Source organism: Brassica napus, chromosome C6 (assembly GCF_020379485.1).
Source record: "Brassica napus cultivar Da-Ae chromosome C6, Da-Ae, whole genome shotgun sequence".
Lineage (NCBI taxonomy): Eukaryota > Viridiplantae > Streptophyta > Magnoliopsida > Brassicales > Brassicaceae > Brassica > Brassica napus.
This window is the reverse complement of record NC_063449.1, coordinates 10,312,015-10,334,994: the sequence shown is the minus strand read 5'-3', so window position 1 is coordinate 10,334,994 and position 22,980 is coordinate 10,312,015. Positions and strand designations below refer to the sequence as shown.

General features: G+C 37.8%; 1 protein-coding gene, 1 long non-coding RNA gene and 1 other non-coding gene across 5 annotated transcripts; all 3 read left to right on the top strand.

Moving 5' to 3' along the window:
- Window positions 1–178: 178 nt before the first annotated feature.
- On the top strand, window positions 179–1,414 carry LOC106367663 (DNA-directed RNA polymerases II, IV and V subunit 12). 2 transcript variants are annotated; one of them, XM_022701375.2, is made up of 4 exons: window positions 179–300; window positions 435–494; window positions 841–933; window positions 1,179–1,414. In XM_022701375.2, the coding sequence occupies exons 2-4, from the start codon at window positions 455–457 to the stop codon at window positions 1,199–1,201; spliced, it is 156 nt and encodes a 51-aa protein (XP_022557096.2). In that variant the 5' UTR covers window positions 179–300; window positions 435–454; the 3' UTR covers window positions 1,202–1,414. The 2 variants fall into 2 exon arrangements, with proteins under 2 accessions (XP_022557096.2, XP_048616451.1); XM_048760494.1 differs by having other exon boundaries at window positions 186–300; window positions 440–494.
- Window positions 610–747, top strand: LOC125589500. The gene has a single exon (XR_007325685.1). It is a non-coding gene; the product is annotated as a small nucleolar RNA U19 (small nucleolar RNA).
- A 780-nt stretch (window positions 1,415–2,194) lies between the features above and the next one.
- Window positions 2,195–5,145, top strand: LOC125588757. 2 transcript variants are annotated; one of them, XR_007324890.1, is made up of 7 exons: window positions 2,195–3,010; window positions 3,105–3,296; window positions 3,376–3,438; window positions 3,531–3,625; window positions 3,706–3,812; window positions 3,976–4,412; window positions 4,762–5,145. It is a non-coding gene; the product is annotated as an uncharacterized LOC125588757 (long non-coding RNA). The 2 variants fall into 2 exon arrangements; XR_007324891.1 differs by having other exon boundaries at window positions 2,201–3,010; window positions 4,275–4,412.
- The last annotated feature ends 17,835 nt before the right edge of the window (window positions 5,146–22,980 follow it).

Here is a 22,980-nt window from a genome sequence, read left to right as displayed (position 1 = left end):
TCATGAAAAATCTTATAGTTTAATAAATGTCAGAAAATAAGAATTTAATTGTATCTTTAATATATTATTTCAATAATAGTCTAAATAGACACATGAATTTTACAACAAATTTACAAGCCTAAAGTTAATCAGTCGCAGTTGACTTGGCTGGGCTTTTATCAGAAGCCCATATATTAATTGCTTTTATACATAAGCCCACACTTAGGGTAAATGTTAAATCCAGACACGTCTCTCGTCTCTTCGCTCGTGTTCGAGATCATCGCATAAACCCTAATTCTTCAGAAACCTAAGCTTTGTCTGGTAAGTACAAATCCAATCTCTTTTGTCTAATTTCAGTCGCGCAAAAAGATTCGATTTTGCAATATTTTCCGATCTTGTTTCGAATCGCTTGAAATGATCCAAAGACTCAGTTCAATCTCTGTGTGTTGAATTAGGTCAGATTCGAGTGGATATAATGGATCAACAGCCCGAACCAGTTACTTACGTCTGCGGAGGTATGCTCAGATCCATCTTCTGTTAAAGATCGAAGCTTTATGCTTTGTAGTGTTAAATTTATTTATTTATAAGCATGCCTCTTTTGAGTAGCCTTATGAACTTTTTATTTTCATAATTGGGCTTAGTTAGGAGGCATTAAATAATCTGATCTTTTCAATACTTTTCTGTATTGGTTTGATCTTAATTGACTTGAGGTCTTTTGAGGAGGAGCTCTGCTTTCTTGCTGCTTCTCCCAAGCAGCCTCAGACATTATACATTTAATTTTTTTTTTTCTGATAGATTATCATTGCCCTTTATCTTTAGTTTGGTTCACTTGTTTTGTCTGAATGATTTTTGGTTTTGAAGATTGTGGACAAGAGAATACTTTGAAGTCTGGGGATGTGATCCAGTGCAGAGAGTGTGGATACCGTATCCTATACAAGAAGCGCACCCGTAGAGGTGAGAGTTAACCTTATTCCTTATTTTGCCTTGGGTTTCTTGTACTGATCTTTTGGTCTTGTTCTTATGTTATATGAGTTATTATGACACTGGTGGCATGATTTTTTTAATTATGTTTGTTTAACTAAACACAATTGTGCTAGGGATCAGGTTTCCGTATTTATAAGTTTGTAACTATGTCCCAGTCTAGTTTGTGTGGATCAATCTCTTTCCTCATAATGGTATGAATGTTGATCCTCTTGCAGTTGTTCAGTACGAAGCTCGCTGAGAACCACAACTCCGCCTGAAAGATGATTTGAAGTCTGTTAAGATGTCATAAAGACTTCTCCTGCCTTTGTTTGTAATATAATCCAGTTCGACTTGAAATTATGTTTATGTTTTTTGCTAAGTGACTTGTTTTTGTTTGATTTCGTTAACAATATGACTTTGTAACCCATTATGGAATGTCTCTCTTGAAGCAGAAAGGGCCGTTTCAGTGTTATATATCACTCTTGTCAGTGCTCGACATTAAGAGAAACCGATGCAAAGTTATCTCTTAAGTAATTAATTAGCGCGCTAGTAAATCATTATATATATTTTTAATGTTAGTGTTTAACTAAAACCAAACGGTAATGATGAATAATTAAGCACACATAACTGGAGTGTGACAAAAAAGAAGACAATGAAACATAGTCCAAGTCAACTTTGCCAGTATGATTCTCTTATTTCTCCTCTACGTTGCACGGAAGCTTCGGACGTCTGCACGGAAGCTTCATCGGATATCTGCTTCCCGCTTCGGAACTGGAATCGGAATCGGAACTTTGTGGAAGCTTACGGAATCTCGCTTCCAAAACGCTTCCAAAATATTCTTTTTAAAAACACGTTGGAAGATTATGATTCCGTTTTAGAATCACGCTTCCGTTCTTTAAAAAAAAAATACAAGGTTGAATATTAATAAAAATATAATCGTAGTTATTAATTTCTGTAAAATCAAAATTTTAATAGTAATGAATAGAGAGGATATAAATATATAAATATTAAAATTAATACTATAAATTATCTTTATGTATTGAGGTTTTTACTAAACATATATCATATATTCAAATATATTGTGTCAATTATTTATGAAGCATTAACAATAATTAATATAATAATTTCTTTTAAACTTAATTTATGTCTATTTTCACAGTTTTAATATGAAATCATTACAAAATTATTACAAATGAATAAATAATTTATTTAAATTTATAACTTATAATTTTTAGTCCTAATTTTTTTTTAAAAAATCTTATATTTTAATATATATATAGATATACATATATATACATACATATGGATATACGTTTCCAATACGTACCCGCTTCCTAATTTTTCAAAAAATCTCGCTTCTGCGCTTCTATAAGCTTCGCTTCCGCGCTTCCATACGCTTCGCTTCCGCGTACCCGCTTCCGTTTCCATGTAACATAGCGCAAGACTCGTTTTACCATCATAGTCCAAGGGAGATAAGCATCAAAACGACAGTGTCAAATAAGAAGAATATACAGGAGCCAAAAGCGGTAAAAAAAAAAAGAAAAATAATTGTTATTCAAAATCTGACTGTCGTGATATTAGGGCAACATTATCGGTGGTGGAGAGGGTCCTTACGCGTGGACCCCACCACCTTTTATCAATTATTGTGTCTAATGTCCCAAAATAAGAAACGTTTGCACTGTGTCCTTAGCACTGTTTGCAGGCCCCACGACATGTGGCGGCCCGCGATTAGTTTAATTTTTTTTTTTTTTTTTTTTAAACCGAAAAAAAAAAAAAATTTAAGGACCAAAAAACGTTTTGACCGATAATGTTGCCCTTAGTATATATACTCGTCCCTTGTCCCTTTTTTTTAATTCAGATTACAAATACATTCCCTCTGTAAAGAAGGAACCAAGAAAGTTCCACCACCACTCACTCTCTTTTTTAGCTAGCTCTTTGATTCGATCTGATAATATATCATGGAAGGAACAACTGCGATGGTTGACCAGATGTACGAGTTCTTGGCTCCTGCGATGGTTCGATGGAAGACGTACAACTGCTGCTCCGTTGATCTCACAGCAGTTCCAAGGTTCTTTATTTTTATCTTTCTTTTGGGAGTTTTGTAATAAGATGAGAGGCTGTTGTTCTAAATAATACTCTTTCTTCTTTTGTTCATTCAACAGGGACAAAACAAAACGCCTAAGCAGATAGAAAACAAGGACTGAAACTGTTTCCTCCTCCTAACACAGAAGCAGCAACCTGCTAGAAAGGTAGCAAGCTAGCTAACCCTTCTAAGGAATCCATCTGCACAGAGGCCGAAAAACCAGTCACATTCGTCTCAACCGAAAGGAACTAATCAGAAAATTGTGAAAAAGGTACACTCTGAATAACATTTCGATACCCGAATCCGCTTTCACGTTCCTATAGTACTCGTTTTGTTATGCCTCCTTGCAGGGAAACGAGTCCCAAGAACATAGCTCTGGGCACTACCACTCTGATGATGGATAATCAAGCCAGGTGAGCCAAATTTTTCAATAACAAGCAAGCGTAACTACATATCTCACTGCATGACTGAGAAACTGTTTCCTCTTCATCATTTTTTTTTCCAGATTCTAAATCCAAAAGCAACAACTCTGCTCCACACGACAAGACAAGACAAGGTCTCGTTAACACCGGTTTCAAACTCCGCAGGAGAACAGAAAAGGTACGTTCTGCTTCATGGATGTTTGTTTATATAAGTTTTTTTGACAGGGTTCTCAACTATTATTATTGTTCACTCGTTAGGTTTCTCAACCTTACACCTTTCATGTCAACTGCTGAACTGAATAACTGATGAAAAAGTTCCAAACAAGACTTGTCACTGCCTCATGCCAACCACTTGTCCTCCACAGGTAAAACTCTTGATACCTTCTCTGATTTACGTGATTCGACCTTCTAGCTTCAGATACGTGTTTGCTAAGTTATTTTTTAATATATATATTTTACAAAATATTTTCACTTTGTTTTCTAAGCTCTTTTTATACAAATTTTACAAAACTTTCACACTTTGAAAAGGTGCAGGTGATAAATTTTCAATACCTTGATTAAAAAAACACACAAGCTTACCATCTTTGATTATCCATTCAATTCCAAGAAACTTTTGATCTACCACATTTCTCTACATCTTCCCGTCTTTACTCCAACCCTCACTTATGGTAGTGTTTTGCCACCGAAACGACCCCACTCATTATATATTGTTCCTAGAACAAACCTTAAGACCCAAATCTCTGATAAATTCCTAAATCAAACCGTCGCCGCTTCCAACCAACCCTTGAAAATGTCAGCCTCTAATGATATTGTTGCTCAATCGGCAGTTGTCCCCGCAACCTTTTGACAAGCTCCGCCTAGGTCGTACTAGCCAGTTCGGTTGCCTCCTCAGCTTCTAGGATTCTCGGAAAATCAAGAAGAACCGTGAATTTACGGGAATCACCCTCCTCTTCCTCTATGTAAAGGTATAGACATCATATTCTCTGGACTAATATATATCATCTATTTCTAATCAGTGTTCAAATTATCTGTTTTAAAACTTTACAATTCTGTTTGTCTGTGTCCTTGATCCATTGGTTTCATCCCAGCTGACGTGCTAATCGTGAAAGTTGATCGCTTTGAGTTTCCAGATGCACTAATATCATCTACTGATCTACTGATACTACGTTTTCATTTCATTCTTCGAAAATACTTCCCTTTTCATTTGTAGTTGGACAAATCTGTTGAACAACTCTGAAGCGACACCTCGAGTTGTTTTCACAGTTTTTCCTATTGCTTGGTATAAACTAACACACATGTTCCACTTTTCCTTAGAGTGGCAGCAGCAACCAAGCTGCAATTTTGGATGTGGAATTTGGACTAGCAACATAATCTGCCTACTACACGGGTATCACTTGGAGTTGCTGAAGCAAGTCAGCTAGGTTATGCGGGGGACGAGAAAACCCACAAACGTCCCAATTAGTGAAATTGTCGAGGCCATCCAATCGTCAACCCACTAAGCTTTCGTCTCATTTTTTTTTTGGGTCAAAGCTTTTGTCTCATTTTTATATTACTGTTTCCTACTACGTACCTCCGTTCCTGAAAGTAAGATGTTTTAGATTTTTTTTTGTTCCACAAAGATAGATTTTCTATATTGTTAAGGTACTTTTTTATACTTTTGAGGAACATTAATTGAGAATATTTGAATTGATTAAATTTCATTGGTGAAAAGTTATTGGAAAGTGTATATTAAAATAAAAAGTAATTTAAATTATAAACATTTATTAAATTCTTAATAAGCGTGCATACTCTAGAAAATCTTACTTTCAGGAACAGAGGGAGTATGTTTTAATATTTGGCGGTTGTGTTGTCTTTTTTTTTTCTTTTTATGCAAACTCTCTTCTTAGATCATTTCCAACCCACCTCTATTTCTATCTCTATATTTTCCTCTAAAATAGAGAAACTCTGTTATAGAGGTGAAAATGTTCCAATGTATGCCTCTATAATAGAGTTCTTCTATTTATAGAAGAAAATATAGAGATATGATATTTCTACCTCTAAATATAGAAGCAAAAAGTAACTTTCCTCTGTATTTTCCTCTAAAGGCATATATTGGAGCATTTTTAGAGGAAAATATAGAGTTGTACATTGTGCATTAGAGAAATTATTATGATTTTAAATAATAAAGTGAGCGTGTTGACGTGCCTTTGCTTATTGACCAATGTCCCTTGCTTTATGAAGCCGTAGAGTTTCACAGTGACACGGCCTTGACGTCAACATTGCATAAATGTCGGTGCTGTTAACACGCATAGTGTTTCACACATTCTGTTTATAAAGATGCAGCCAAAAGTTTACCCCTCAATTGATATGGGCTTTCAAATAACTCTTTGAAATGAAGGGTTTTATGTGTTATAAAAAAGGGGTTTTGTTTACCTAATACTACACATTCTTCACTCACGATTACTCACCCGATAGGCCATTAAATAATCGGGTTCTTAGACCATGATTAATCCGGAGTTCTTAGAGTGGGATTCTTAGCGGAAGTTAAGAAACTGTTTCTTAACTTTTAACTAAAAAAGCTAAGAACCGGCTCTTAAAGTCCTTATTTAAGAACCGGTTCTTAGTTTTAAGAACCGGTTCTTAGTTTTTTAGTTAAAAGGTAAGAAACAGTTTCTTAACTTCCGCTAAAAACTTCATCCTAAAAACTCCGGGTTAATCATGCTCTTAAACCTAATATTTTACTCGGCGACCCAATGATTCCCAAACAGTACTATTACAATAGTCGGATAAATGTACCCAACTAAACTAATTGTCTATAGACAGACATAATCTGCATCACAACATTTGTTTTCGCAACACAACACAACATTATTCATTTACCAACTAAATAATATTAATTCAAAAACACATTAATCTAATTTCGCTACACATTGTGTCCACAAACAACGCTTTGCAAAAACATGTTGACAAAACACATAATATGCAATTCAGCCCAAAGCTACTGCACAATTTCAAAATCAACTTCTCAAACTTGGGATAATACTTGAGACTTTTACCAAACGTATCAACAACACATGGTAGACGTCCCCTCACTAATCAATTTCTGATGACCGAAATCGTCAGAAATTCGTCGGAATACACCGATTCTGACGAATTTCTGACGAACCAATTCGTCGGTATCATTTTCTCGGAAAAAAGTATTCGTCGGAATTTCGTCAGACCTTCCGACGACTTTCTGACGAATACCAAGAAACGTCATTCTGACGAACTTCCGACGATATTCCGATGCGGACACACGAGACCAGAGTTCATCGGAAAAACTATATGCCGACGGAGCACATTCCTTGGACTATACTAACGAACGTATTCCTCAGAAAATACCGACGGACTATGGTTCGTCGGAAGATACCGACGGACAATGGTTCGTCGGAATTTTTCGAGGAACCTTCTCCGTCGGTATTTTCCGACGAACCATAGTCCGTCGGTATAGTCCGACGCCCTCAATTCGTCGGAATATATCAATTTTAAATACGAATTAATTTTGAATTTTTATGTATTTTTTTATATTAAAAATTAATTAATAAATAAATAAAAATCTGAAATTTAAAACTAATAATATTATAGAATTTAAATTCATACAAACCGAAATAGAAAAAAAACATTCAGAATGTTTAAAATTCTTACAAACCGAAATAGAAAAAAAAAACATTCAGAAAGTTTTAAAAAGCAGAAAAAACTAAGAACTCGAAGACATCAAACGATCTAGCTTCTGCATTATCTCGGCGTTGAACTTCTTCTGGGATGCCAGCTCAGCAAGGATAGTGGCATTCTCCGAACGGATAGTGGCATTCTCAGAAAGGATAGTGGTGTTCTGCTCCTCCAATGCCCCAATCCGTTCATCTTTGTCATGTAGCTCCTCGAGAATCATGGGATCGGCATACGGAGCTTGCGAAGAAGATGCCGGATACAAAGAAGCACGGCGGACCAACCTAACTAAACAGTCTCCTTTCCTTTTAGGAACCATCTACAAAAATATTTAAAGTTAGTAAATAGGGACAAGTTAGTAATCGACATTATAAAAAAAATATATTAATAAAAAAATTACCTTTTCAACCATCTCATTTATTTGTAATAGGGACAAGTTGGTTGAAGCTCCCGTAGAATCGCCGTCATCAGAGAGAGGCTGAGATTGAGATGCTATTTCAGCTTCTACCAAATCAACGACACCTTTGATCACGAGGTCCTGAATTTGACCCGTCTTCTTATTAGTGTGAGCCACCTTAATGAGTTGGAGACGATCAACGGGATTACCGTTATTTGCTTCGATCTAAAAACCTGCCATTATTAGCCAAGGAATATATAAAATATTTATTTAAAAAATATAAAGATAAATAATAATAAAAAACTTACAAGTTCATCCTCCTTAGTAGACATAGAGCAAGCGCCGAGGTTGTGTACATACATACCTTTCCCGCCACGATCGCTCTTCCGGTTCTTGGAGTTCCTTGAAGACGTCTCTGCAGTTTCTTCCTTCTCCCAATGAGCTATCAACTGCTCCCACACCGTCCCGTTGATGAACCGTGGCCTCTTGTTCTTCTGCCAAACTGTCTTCCACGCGTTCATCTGCTTCGTATAAGAGTCCATGACCTATTCGTTGAATTTCTTACGGACTGTTTCCGTGAGATCGGAGTGCCAGTTGAACTCTTGCTAAAAAACAAACATAATTTAATAAGTAAATATATTTAAAAAATGTAAATACTTTAAAAAAAATGAAGAGTTACTACCGCAAACTGATGAAACCACAACTCTCGTTCGTCGGAAGGGATCAAACTCCACTTTGAATATCCAAAACGGAGCATGGAGTACATCATCTGGTAGATGCTCCTGCTAATGCCATTTCTCGACTTGGTGAACCTTTAAAAAAAATACAAGTTAGCAAGTTAATTAATGGAAAAAACATAATGCTACAAATAAAAAAAATACTAACCAAGTGCTATGTCCTCGTCGTGGGTTGGGTTGGAGAACCGGGAGTAGCTCTCGACCTGGTTGTTGAACCAATAGTTCAACTGGCATGACCCCCGGATCCTGTTGAGCAGCAGCGGGAGGGGCAGCGGGAGCTGGAGCGGGTGCTGGAGCGGGAATATATGCGGGAACCGAGTTTTGTTCGTGAGACGATCCTGATGCACGAGAACTGCTCACCGAACTACGTCGAAGACGGGCTGCGGGGCGGGGTTCATCCTCGGACCTAAAAAAAAATTAATACATCAAAAATCTTTTCAAATCATTTCTATTTTTAATGTTTTCATTTATATATTTACAAAATGTTTTATAAATGTTTTAAAAAAACTATAAAAACCTTTTATTATACATAGTTTATTACTGGAAACTTATAAAAAATTATAAAAATTTTGTTAAATATTTTAAAAAAATTTTAAAAACGATTTATTATACATAGTTTATTACTGGAAACTTGAAAAACGTTTTTAAAAATCAAAAAACGTTTTAAAAATAGTAAAACGTTTTGAATTTTAACAAAAACACAAAATAATTTCAAAAAAAACTAAAACAACAATCCAAACAACAATCCTAACTTATATATCCTAAACTATCCATTCAATCCTAAAATTTTCAATCAAACAACCTAAAATCCGAGATCTAACTTCCAAAACCCTAAACAATTGAGATAAAACAAGGTTGGGATGATTCTTACATGATTTGGGGTTTGGGGAAGAGATATGAGGGTGAGAAGAGGATTCGCCGGTGATGGGAGCTCGAGAATGGCCGGAATCGCCGTGAAAGGGAGAGAAATCACGGAGAGGATTGAGAGAGAGGCGGAAATAACGAAAAAGGAAGAAGAAGGGTAATTATATTTAACGTTTCCGACAGACACAGGTTCGTCAGTATTCCGTCGGGATAGTTAAATATATACCAATTGGCGGTTCGCAAAAATTTTCACGCGGTTTGGTTTTCCCGGGTAAATTGAAATTCCGACGGAATTGGTGTCCGTCAGTATATTCCGACGGAATACTGACGACCTTTTCCGACGGAATTCCGACGACTTAGTGTTTAGGGTGTTGATTACAAGTTTCTAAATGCAAAATCCAAATCTTTGATAATATATATAGTATTTGCATAAAGATTTAACAATAAAAATGTTTTTATAACACGATTTTACACAACAACATTTTTTGTAGTGTAAGATTAGATGAATATGATTGTATAAGTATATGAGTGTTAAGATGAGATGTTATGAAAACAATGATATGCATACATAAATATTTTAATGAGTTGTTATATTTGAACGGTTGCGATCTAATACTATACTAAACACTTATTATGTGTTATTTTCATAGTTTTGGCATCTAAATTTATAGATTTTTATGTTTGAATTTTTTTAGAAACACATGTCCTCGGTAATTCGTCGGAATATACCGACGACATTCCGACGAACTCATCGGTATATTCCGACGAATTACCGAGGACATTTCCAAACTTCAATGAAACCCTGTCGTCGCTATGTCGTCGGTATTTTGCGAGAGATTTCCGACGGACCAATAAAAAAAAAAAAACTAATCAGAATCTTCCGAATCTTCATCAAACTCCCCAACCTCAGCTTCTGGCTCCGAATGTACAACATCATCAAGTCCAAACACAATCAAATTCTCAACGAGTTCAACATTTGCCAAATCTTCAACTGCCTGGGCGTTGCTGGTAGACTCTGGTTGCAAGGGTTTATCATCATCAGAAGTTCCATCCACTCGTCCTCTTGGGTTGATTTGCGTTACAGTAACCCATGAATCGTCTCTGTACGTCACCCGAGGGTAACTGATGTAGCACACCTATACATATCAATTATACAAGTATTAGTAAAATATATAACATTAATTAATTATATTGGTAAAAAATTATGAATAAATTGACATACCTGATCAGCTTGCGAACCAAGAATGAAGGGATCATAATATTGAAGTTTCCGCCGCGAATGAACTGATGTAACACCAAACGCATCAATCTTCACTCCTCTATCTGGGGTGGTGTCATACCAATCACAATAGAATACTACACAACGCAATCCAACCATTCCAGGAAATTAGATTTCCAATATTTCTTTTATGTTGCCGTAGTAGACATCGTCACCGGAAGAAGATGAAACACCAGCATCATATGTTGTCTTAGAATGACCTTTCCTTGTGAATGCATATCCTCGAGTACAAAATTTTGGATATGATTTGACCACATAGTTTGGTTTCTGCACAAATTCGCGTATCCAATCATCGAACACAAAACCTCTGGCCAAACCATCATTCACCTATAAATTAAAAACATATATGATTGAAAAGTTAATTAGTTTATATTAAATTTAAACTACTCATTTGCATAGGGTAATATGATATATGACTCATATAACTACGAAGCCACGCAGCAAATCCGTTATCTTTAAATTGTTGAAGCTCATCTTCTGTTGCATGTCTGTGAGTCATACGCAACTCCGCCATATATACACTATATACAAAAATATTATCAATATGAAATAAATTTATTGAATATTAGTCTAACAATAAATGAATAAATATTTTTACCTCTCATATCGCAGAACATCTTCACATTTGGTGAGCAAATATGTTTGCAAATGAGCGTGCTCAGTGTCCGTAAGTCTCCGCTTCGTGAATTTTCCACTAAGTCGTCCTATTTCCTTGAACATGCTTGGGACAGTAACATGATATGTTGCTCTCTCCCCTCTGTCATCATGTCGGGCAGGTCTTCGGTGTTTTGTATGCACTTCTGGTGGAAAATAATTTTCAGCAAAGATTGCAGTTTCTTCATTGATCACCTGTGCCACTATAGATCCTTCCACCCTGCTTTGATTTTTGACCATCTTCTTCAGATGATGCATATAACGCTCAAAAATATACATCCATCTGTACTGCACAGGACCACCAAGTTCCAATTCTCTTGCGAGATGAATAGAAAGATGTTCCATTACATCAAAGAATGATGGAGGAAATATCTTCTCAAGGTTGCACATGCTGACTGGTGCGTTTGTCTTCAAATTATTAATACCCTCTTCAGTCACTACTCTGCTGCATAATTCGCGGAAGAAAACACTTATCCCTACATAGATAAAAGACATAAATTTCATAAGTATTAAGTTTATATAAGCATAATTGTTAAATATAAAAATAAATTAAATTGTAAAAATATAAGATACCTGCAATTGCTTCATGAACATTACGTGGCAATAATGCTGAAAAAGCAAACGGAAGGAGGCACTGCATAATTACATGACAATCATGACTCTTCAAGCCAGTAAACTTTCCTTCGCTTCTATCTACGAAGTTCCGCAAATTTGATGCATATCCGTCAGGAAATTTCACTTTATCTGTAATCCAATCAAAGAACTCTTCTTTTCTAGCACCATCCAGCCGATAAATGGGAAAAGGGGCCGTACCGTTCTCATCAACGTGAAATTCAGAACAATCAAAGATATCGACTAAATCCAACCTTGACTTCAAATTATCCTTCGTTTTACCTTGGATGTTAAGGACTGTGTTCATCAGATTGTCGAAGAAGTTCTTCTCAATATGCATGACATCTAAATTATGCCGCAATAGATGACTCTCCCAATATGGCAGATCCCAGAAAATACTCTTTTTGTGCCAGTTATGTAGCTCTCCAACCGCACTGAGTCGAATGTTTTCATGTCCACCTACATCTGGCGTCCTTTCTGCATCAAAATACCTAAACTGCTTCAACAAATCTTTCCCACTAACTTCCTCAGGTGGACCATCAAACACCTGCTTGTTCTTCGTAAACGAAGTCTTACTCCTGCGGTATGGATGATCAGGTGGTAGAAATCGTCTGTGACAGTCAAACCAATACGTTTTCCTTCCGTTCTTTAGTTGGAAAGCATCTGTGTCATCTTGACAATATGGACATGATAGCCTCCCATGTGTTGTCCATCCAGATAACATACCATATGCTGGAAAGTCCCTTATTGTCCACATAAGTACTGCCCGCATCTGAAAGTTTTCTCTGCACGAAACATCGTATGTCTCAAAACCATGAGCCCATAGTTGTTGCAACTCATATATCAGTGGTTGAAGAAACACATCTAGTGATATTTTAGGATGATCTGGCCCGGGGACGAGAATTGAGAGAAACAAAAACTCTCGTCGCATGCACAAGCTCGGCCGTAAGTTGTACGGTGTCACAATAACTGGCCATAGAGAATACTGTCTTTCATGCTTTCCAAATGGGCTGAAACCATCAGTAGATAATCCAAGATAAATATTTCTTCTCTCTTCCGCAAATTATGGATATGTTGACTGGAAATGTTTCCAAGCCTTCGCATCTGAAGGATGTCTAATCTCACCATTTGTGGAATGCTCTGCATGCCATCTCATTGCTTTTGCCGTGCGCTCACACTGATACAACCTTTTCAATCTTTTTGTCAACGGCAAATACCACATTCTTTTGAACGTGATCGGAACTCTTCCCCTCGTCTCCTGATAACGAGGTTTCCCACAAAATTTGCATACATTCCGTGTCTCATCCGCTCTCCAGTAGATCATGCAGTTGTCAATACATACATCTATCACTTCATACGGTAGTTGAAGACCGGCAACAAGTTTCTGAACCTCGTAGTATGAACCCGGTACAAGGTTATCCTCAGGTAGAATACCTTTGACAAAATCAGTAATCGCATCCATACATTCTTCAGCCAAATTATAGTCTGTCTTCAGGCCCGGCCCCGAGAATGTCAAAAACAATTTGGGCCGGAAGCAAAAAAAGTTTGTGGGCCTGTAAAAAAATAAAAAGGTTAATAATGGGGGTTGTAACAGCTCGAACCTGTTACATTTAGCTTAACCTCTCAAGTAGGGCTGTTCAATATGGTAAAACCGAACCGTACCGAACCGTACCGAACCGAACCGAACCGAAATAGACAATATGGTTTGATTTTGGTATATACCATATAAACCGAATGGATATAATTTTATAAAAACCGTAGGATTTGGATATGGTTTGGTATATAACCGATTAAACTGAATAAACCGAACAAAACCGATTAAAAGTAGAAACATGTAAATATGTATATATTTTATAACAATACATGAAAATCTATTTGTTACATAAGTTAAATTTGTGTTAATAATTATTACCATAATTTTATAGTAATAAAGAACCTTAATTTGTAAAACACTTGATCTATAATTAAATAATAATACAACGCAATTCAGATATCTTATTTTCTAAGTCTTCTTTTGATCTTTTTGCTTTATTTTAGTCTTCACTAAATTAATATGAAGATTATAAATTTGATGGACAATAATTAATGAAAAAATTTCACAATTTTTTTCTTATCTATAAACAAACAGAGTTTCGTGTTCGATTGAAAAAGCATGACTTTAATGAACACTAAATATGGAAGAGTGGAAAAACTTTTCTTTCATGTTTCTGTTTTGTTTCATATTTTTATTTTCAAAATTTCAAGCTTTGATTTTAGTTATAGATTTGATTATTTTATTTGATGGTTGAAGCATTTTTACTTTTTTGTTCATTTATTTGAACATGTAATATATTTTTAATAAATGACTATGTTGACAATATGACTCTAAAATTCATATAATATGATCTCAAACTAAATAATTATGTTTTTTGGTATAAAATCGAATAAACCGAAAATCGACGGTATATAAACCGAACCGAACCGAAGTAAATATGGATTTAGATTGGTAGTTATATTTTACTAACCGAAATATCGAAAACCGAAAAAACCCGAACCTAAACCGAACCAATATCCGGATTGAACACCCCTACTCTCAAGCTTTAACCGACTGAGCTGCTGAAAATACTTGAAATTGTTGGCCGGAATTTTATTTAACTTTTACAAGGCCGGAAGCATATGCTTCCATGGCTTCTACCCATGGCCGCTACTGTCTGTCTTAATACCCATTAATCTAGTTGCAGATGATAAGGCTGAATGACCATCTCTACAATTTTGATACAAAGGCTGTTTTCCTGCATCCAACATGTCAAAAAATCTCCTAGATTCGGGATTTGGTTCTTCCCCTCTATAATGATCATGTACATTTGCTTAGTACCTACACCATAATCTATATCCGTTCTAAATTCTTCTAACCTAATATCAGGTTGAAGTTCACTAACAGGCTGAGGTTCGCTAGTACTACCATATTCATAACCAGTTTCCCCATGAAGGTACCAAACTTTATAATTACGTGAAAACCCTTTCATATACAAATGAGTCCAAACATCAAATTCTTTTATAACCTTATTATTATTGCAAGTAGAGCATAGACATCTTAACATACCACTTTTTGCATCTGGTTGCTGTTGAACAAGCTTCATGAATTCTCTAATCCCTTGAACGTATTCTTTCGTAAGCAAATTGGTGTTGGGATCCAAATAAGGTTTATCCATCCACGAACGATAATAAGCTCCTGAAGACATGATTTTCACGGAATTGTTATGACTAAAGAAAATGAAGAGAGAATGAAGTGTGAATGAGTTGAATGAGGAGGGGTTGCATTTATAGGAAATTGCTTACGGCCATCCGACGACTTTCCGACGGAATTTCGGCGGATATAAAGCAGTCCGTCGGAATACCGTCAGTATTTTCCAATCTCAAACGGCTATAAAACGGTCATATATATTTGTCGGCAACGGTCACATGGTTCGTCGAAAATTTATTGGAAAATTCCAACGGAATACCGATGACGGTAACGGTTATATCTGTTAATCGGAATGTCGTCGGAAGTTTATCGGTATATTCCGACGAATTTCCGACGACTACAACGATTATATGTTTTATCGGAATGTCGTGGAAAAGTCATCAGAAAATTCCGACGAGCCATGTTTCCTCGGATATTCGTCGGAAATGGCCGACGGAATTCCGACGACTTCAAATTTTTTGTTTTCGTCAGAAATCTGTCACAAACGTCCGACGACATTGAAGTCCGTCGGAACCTCCGTCGGAATTTGGCGTGTTTTCTTGTAGTGCCTACACCAAACTACACAACACATTAACAACGTATCGAGCCATTAATATCCTGTACACTAGACTAATTAACACAACAACAATGTATCCGACCCCGCGCTTGCGCGGAGGCTATGTGTGACAACTCGCCTAGTGGGAACTACCTGCCCCGTGGGCCCCATGCTCACAGCGCTGCAGCGCACCGACCCCAACCCCTCCATTATGAGTTCTCTCTAACTCCATAATTAAGTTGTTGGTGAGCCTCGAACCCAGGACCTCACCCTTTAACAGCATTCCCACTGGACAAGCTGTCACCAATTGACCTGCAGATCAATTGGTGACAGCTTGTCCAGTGGGAATGTTGTTAAAGGGTGAGGTCCTGGGTTCGAGGCTCACCAACAACCTAATTATGGAGTTAGAGAGAACTCATAATGGAGGGGTTGGGGTCGGTGCGCTGCAGCGCTGTGAGCATGGGGCCCACGGGGCAGGTAGTTCCCACGGGGCGGGTTGTCACACTATGCCTCTAGTATGTTTAATATTACACTTAATGTAAATTTGACACTTTTTAATACATTATGGAAATTATTTTTTGCATTGCTTGGGAAATATTTTTATTTCAGAAAAGATATTAAGTGTTGAATTTTCAAAATTTTGAAAACAAATCAAACTTTTTTTTTTTGGTAAAAAACAAACATTGGTAAAGTTTAATATTATTAAGTCTCTACTTTCTTTGTTGTTGTTAATATGTTTAACATTGAAAACAAATCAAACTTATTAAGTTTCTACTTTCTTTGTTGTTGTTAATATGTTTAATATTACACTTAATGTAATTTGACACTTACATTATGAATTATTTTGACAGATGTACATACTAAGTTTTAATTTCTTTTGAACTGTGACTTGCAAAAGTTCTAATCGAACTATCGTATCAAAGTATTTTAATGTCAATAATTTATCTTGTTGCTGCAAATTCTGAACTTAAATTAAAAACTTCGAGAAACATTGTTCAAGAATCATATAAGTGAAGAGAGATAATAATGATAAAAGGTAATATAAGGGACGACTGGATTTTTTTGCTTCCACTAATCATGATCAAATTCTAACACTTCAATTTCAACTAACTCAATTACCAAACAGTAAAGAGAAAAGTCAAAAGGCATGATGTATAAAGAACACTAACTACTAGATTTGTAATGATATTTTCTTGTTGGTTTTTTTTCCTTTTTTCGACCAATCAAATGCTAATGACAAATCTCCATCCTCAATCTTGGCCCCTTTTAGTTTTTACTACTTGTTAGTTCTATTTGAACAAAAAGGTAACGAGTGATATAGATTACTAAATCTATTTCATGTCTTGATCCAACTTGTAAGCACATAAACCCATCCAGATATTTGAAAGTAAAGGAGAGATGGGCATCTTTTACAACATAAAGAAGCACATAACCACATACCTCAAGAGTTCCACTTTGCCACAAATGGTGTATCTCTATTACTTAATCAAAATGTTCCCTTATATAGGGGTTACAAGGAATAGAAAATAGGAAATTATCCAAAACCTAATACATCATGAAATACGAAAAGATCTAAAACAGATAAATGGAAACATCCTAGATCTATAGTCGGCCAATCTCTCTCCTCTTGGGCCGCCGACTCTCTCTCCTATTGGGCCACGGTTTGGCCTTGACTTGATATGGTTACTAGCAATCCACATTGTTCATAACACTCCCCCTTGGATGCTATAACCATATGGGCTTGTATCATGCACGATGTTGCCTCGTTAAAACCTCTCTAGGAAAACCAAAAACCCAAGGTGGGAAAAATGGAAACCGTAGACAGGAAAAAGAGTACAACGCATGACACTCCCCCTGATGAAGGCATCACTGAAGATCCTTCAGCCGGCGCATCCCTATCTGATGAACCAGCTTCCTGAACGTTGAGGTTGGCAGAGACTTGGTGAAGAGGTCGGCTGAGTTGTCACTGGATCGAACTTGAACTACTTGAACCTCCTTTGCCTTCTGCAAGTCGTGGGTGAAAAAGAACTTGGGCAGGATGTGTTTTGTCCTGTCTCCCTTGATGTATCCTTCCTTGAGCTGAGCAATGCATGCTGCATTGTCCTCGTAGATGATCATTGGTTCTTCCTTCTCTTGTCCCACGGCCATACCACTCTCTCTTAAGACATGGCCGGTCATGTTCCTCAACCAGACAAGCTCACGGCTTGCCTCATACATGGCTATGATCTCGGCGTGATTAGATGATGTGGATACTAAGGATTGCTTTGTTGAACGCCAGCATATTGCGGCTCCACTATGTGCGAACACATATCCTGTTTGAGATCTAGCCTGGTGTGGGTCAGATAAGTACCCAGCATCTGCATATCCGACCATGCTCTCTCCTGGCCGGTTGGTGTAGAACAAACCAAGATCCTTTGTTCCTTGCAGATATCTGAACAGATGTTTCACTCCGTTCCAATGCCTTAAGGTCGGACATGAACCAAATCTAGATAGTAAGCTCACGGCAAAGCTTATGTCCGGTCTAGTATGACTAGCTAAGTACATTAAGGCCCCAATGGCACTTAAGTAAGGCACTACCGATCCGAGTGCTTCCTCGTCCGGTTTCTTAGGTCCGAATGGATTCTTTTCTATGTCTAAGGACCTCACGGCCATAGGACATGGTAAGGGATGAGCCTGGTCCATATTAAATTGCTTGAGTATCTTTTCTGTATAAGTTTCTTGATGTACAAGGATGCCATTTGCTTTATACTCAAACTGTAATCCCAAACAGAACTTAGTTTTCCCTAAGTCTTTCATCTCGAATTCTTTCTTTAGACATTCGACGGTTTGGGAAATCTCTCCAGGGGTTCCTATTATATTCAGGTCGTCCACATAAACAGACATTATAACATAGCCCTTGCTGTCAAATTTCTTTATGAATATACATGGACTTATTGGATCATTCTTATAACCTTCTTTCGTTAGGTACTCTGATAATCGGTTGTACCACATTCGACCTGATTGCTTTAAACCATATAAGGCTTTATTCAACTTAATGCAATGTTGTTCTCGAGAACCTTTCTTATCTTTGAGCTCAATACCCTCTGGAACTCTCATATGTATTTCATTATCCAGTGGTCCGTATAGGTATGCAGTTACTACATCCATTAGGCGCAAATCAATGTTTTCCTTCACGGCCAGACTGATTAGATATCTTAATGTAGTCGCATCCACCACAGGGGAATAAGTTTCCTCATAGTCTATTCCTGGTCTTTGTGAGAATCCTTGTGCTACAAGCCGTGCTTTGTATCTCACTACTTCTCCTTTCTCATTTCTCTTCCTTACAAAGACCCATTTATATCCCACTGGTTTGACATCTCTTGGTGTCAAGATTATAGGGCCAAAAACGCCTCTCTTTCTCAATGATTCTAACTCCACGTTTATAGCTTCTTTCCATTTGATCCAATCTGATCTTAGCATGCATTCTTGTATGGACGTGGGTTCTAGATCCTCATCTTTATCCATGATCTCAAGTGCTACCTTGTATGCAAATAAATCATCAACGTTGATATCTTTTCTTTTCCATTGTTTTCCAGACATTACATGGTCTATAGAGATCTCTTGGTTGTCCGGCTCTTGTGTCCCGTGAAGCCCAGCGTCCGGACCTCACTTTGAGGAACGGCCGGATCATCGGGTGTGGTCGGTACGCTTGGCTCGACCATTTTTGGTCGGCTCAACCGATCCATCTATGTCCTGGATGGTTTCCTTGATGCTCTCGAATCCAGCACCTTTCTTGGATTTCCGAGGCTGTTTGTCTTTGGAACCAATTGGTCTACCACGTTTTAAACGTTGTTTAGACTCTGTAGCCACTTGACATTGTCCATCTTGGACGTCTAATCTTATAGGTGCATTACAAGCCGGGATGTGTGATATTGTCACTCTATTTGGGTCAGCAAATGTATCTGGCAGTCTATTAGCTAGCTCTTGAAGATGTATAATCTTTTGGACTTCTAAATCACAATCTTTAGTCCGAGGATCTTGCCAAGATGTTGATGGTCTAAACCATTCCATATCTTTTGTTATCAACCGGCTGTTATCTCCCCCTAAGGACGGATATGTGGACTCATCAAACTGTGAGTCTTCGTATCTGGCCTTAAACAAATCACCGGTTGTTGGCTCAAGATACTTTATAATGCTTGGGGATTCATATCCTACGTATATTCTCATCCTCCTCTGTGGTCCCATCTTAGTTCTCTGTGGTGGAGCAATTGGAACGTAGACGGCACATCCGAATGTTTTGATGTGGGACACGTCTGGCTCATGACCCGTAAGTAGTTGGGATGGTGAATATCTATGCTCACTAGATGGCCTGATGCGAATCAATTCCGTTGCATGTAAAACCGCATGTCCCCATGCTGATACCGGAAGTTGAGACTTCATAAGCAATGGCCGGGCTATCAGCTGGATACGTTTAATGAAGGATTCGGCCAAGCCATTATGTGTATGGACATGTGCCATGGAGTGTTCTACTCTTACCCCCATGGACATACAGTATTCATTAAACGCTTGGGACGTGAACTCACCAGCATTGTCTAGACGTATAGTCTTAAGAGGGAAGTCTGGAAAGTGTGCTCTCAGTCTTATCATCTGAGCAAGCAGTCGTGCAAAGGCTAGATTCCGAGTGGATAGTAGACATACATGCGACCATCTGGTCGATGCATCAATGAGGACCATGAAGTATCTAAACGTCCCACAAGGTGGGTGTATTGGTCCACATATATCTCCTTGGATTCTTTCCAGAAAGTTTAAGGTTTCTTTATTAACCTTGGCTGGTGATGGCCTAGTTATGAGTTTCCCTTGTGCACATGCTGCACATGTGAGATTTCGTGGGATCACTCCTTTAAACGTGTGCCCTTGTGAATTCATCATCAATTTTCGCATCATTCCTGTTCCGGGGTGGCCAAGCTGGTTATGCCATAAAGTGAATAGCTCGGAGGCATTTGCCTCGATAATACTGATCCTTGCATAGTATAGACCAGTAGACATTGCGGGCATAGTCTCTAGGATCCTTTTATTGCCTTTGGTGATCGAAGTTATGTTAAGGAATTCTTTGTTTCCTTCTTCCCATGTTTCAAGATGGAAACCATTCAATCTTATATCTTTGAAACTCAATAAGCTTCTTCTAGAGCTTGGGGAATACAAGGCGGTTTTGATCTCTAGGTGAGTGCCCTTAGGCATTAACACATAGGCTTGGCCGTGACCTTCAATCAGGCTAGCCTCACCCGCAATGGTATGTACCTTTGCACTTTGCATTGTGAGATTCATAAAGTACCTTTTGTCTCTAAGTATTGTATGACTTGTGCCACTATCCACCACAAGTATACTCATCTCATCATTCATTCTATAAATAAAATTTTTCTAAACTTTAGAGACTTTATAAGATCTTTAAAATTCTTATTATTATAAATGTCATTACATAAAATAAAACACCAAATCAAAGACATAAAGCAATAAGACAATGTGATTCGAAAACTAGTCCTTTAGACAATCGGATGTCTCAAAATCCATTTGGTCATCTTTGTTATCTTTGTCGGATTCATTGTCAGCATCATATCCATATCCTTTGTCATCATGACCGTTTTTCTTGGATCATGTTTGCCTCCGGGTTCTTGTTCTTGAGGTTCTCTTGATAGAGTTCGCACAAGTGTTTCGGAGTTCTACAGTTCTTGGCCCAATGGTTGTCCATCCCGCATCTGTGACATAATGACTTGGACGTGTAAGATGGTTTGGATATGCCACCTCGTCCACGGCCATAACTGCCTCGGCCCCGACCGTAATTGGAACCACGACCACGGTTATTGTGGTTTTCTTTTCGGCCGGTTGAGTAGTTGTCTCGACCGTTATGATTGTCACGCCTATGCCCCTTGTACCCACCATGGCTATTGCCGTATGGTTTCCTGTTGTCTTGGGTGTAGTAGGTCTCTTTGGGATCTTTATTTTCAACCTCATGGGCTTCGGGTAATGGTGCTGTCCCGGCCGGTCTGGCTCCACTATTCTTCATAAGCAGCTCATTGTTTGCCTCGGCCAAGAGTAGACATGAGATCAGATCAGTATATGTGGCAAAACCTTTTGTTCTATATTGCTGTTGCAACACAGAATTCGACTGATTGAAAGTCGTATAGGTCTTTTCAAGCATCATCATATCAGACACTTCTTCACCACAAAGCCTTAGTATTGAAACTATTTTGAACAAGGCTGAATTATATTCATCCACCGACTTATAGTCCATGAATCTGAGGTGCATCCAGTCATGCCTTGCCTTTGGAAGCAACACCATCTTTTGGTGATCATATCTATGCTTTAAAGCATTCCAAAGATCCAGTGGATTTTCAATCGTCATGTACTGATCTTTAAGACCTTCAATGAGATGATGGCGCATAAAGCTTATGGGCCTGTTTCTATTCTTTTCATTCTCATTGTTGTCCTCGGTGATAGTATCACCGAGTCCCTTGGACTTTAGACTAATCCTTGTATCTAGCGCCCACTCTAAGTAATTGTCTCCGGAGAGATTAAGGGCTGCGTAGTCTCTGTTTGCTATTTTCGACATCTGATTCACATTATCATATAAATTTTAGATTCATAATGTGATCACGTGGCCGCAGGATATAAGCAAGCTCGGCCACAACACGTCTTACGCATTTATGATATTCAAAACAATACTAATCGACCATGGTGCTATCAATCATGAGCCACACGGCTCTATAGGTTTACTTAATGCAATTAACCTAAACTCGTGTGATCTATATGCTGGCCGATCTTGTTTCAATCAGTTATGAATGCAATATCATGTTCGGATTCATGTAAAGCGATTTAAACTCTTTCATACTTCTCTTATAATACCTAGGGTTTTTAATCTTTTAAATTATATCAACTTATGTTTAAGGTTTCAAGGCCTTAAGTATTTGCATACTCAGTTAGATTATTTCAAACAATCTAATCATTCCTAAACCTCAATTCAAACAAGAAATCAAACAAGCAAAATCAATCTTAAAATCGGATTCTAGCTTCTTTTAGGGTTTAGGGTTTTCGATTCCTTTATTAGGGTTTGTCATGTTTCAGTTTGAATCAATCAACATACAATCAAGTTCTAATTGGAATCGCATATTTTTCTAGTTTTAAGACTTGTTGATTTTAATCTTATGGTTTCTTTTAGGGTTTCATCAAGAACATGTTTTCCATAATGATGGATTAGGGTTCTTAATCAATCTAGGTTCTCAGATTATGTTTATACCTTTGTTTTGTAGGGGATTTAAGAACCGGACCACCTGAGAATGGATGAAACTTCGAGCTGAGGAGAATGGACGCTTGCTGCCTCCTATCGGGTCGCGGATGGGGTCGATCGCGGGTTGGAGGCGTCCCGGCTGCGGGCTGTGCGGGGATCGGATCGTCTCGGGTCGATCGCAGACTTTGGGTTCGATCGCGAGCTGGGTAGCGGTTCTTCTGAGCTGGATCGTGATCTGAGAAGCTTTGGGATTCAAGATGGATCTTCTAAATTCTTGGATGAACTAA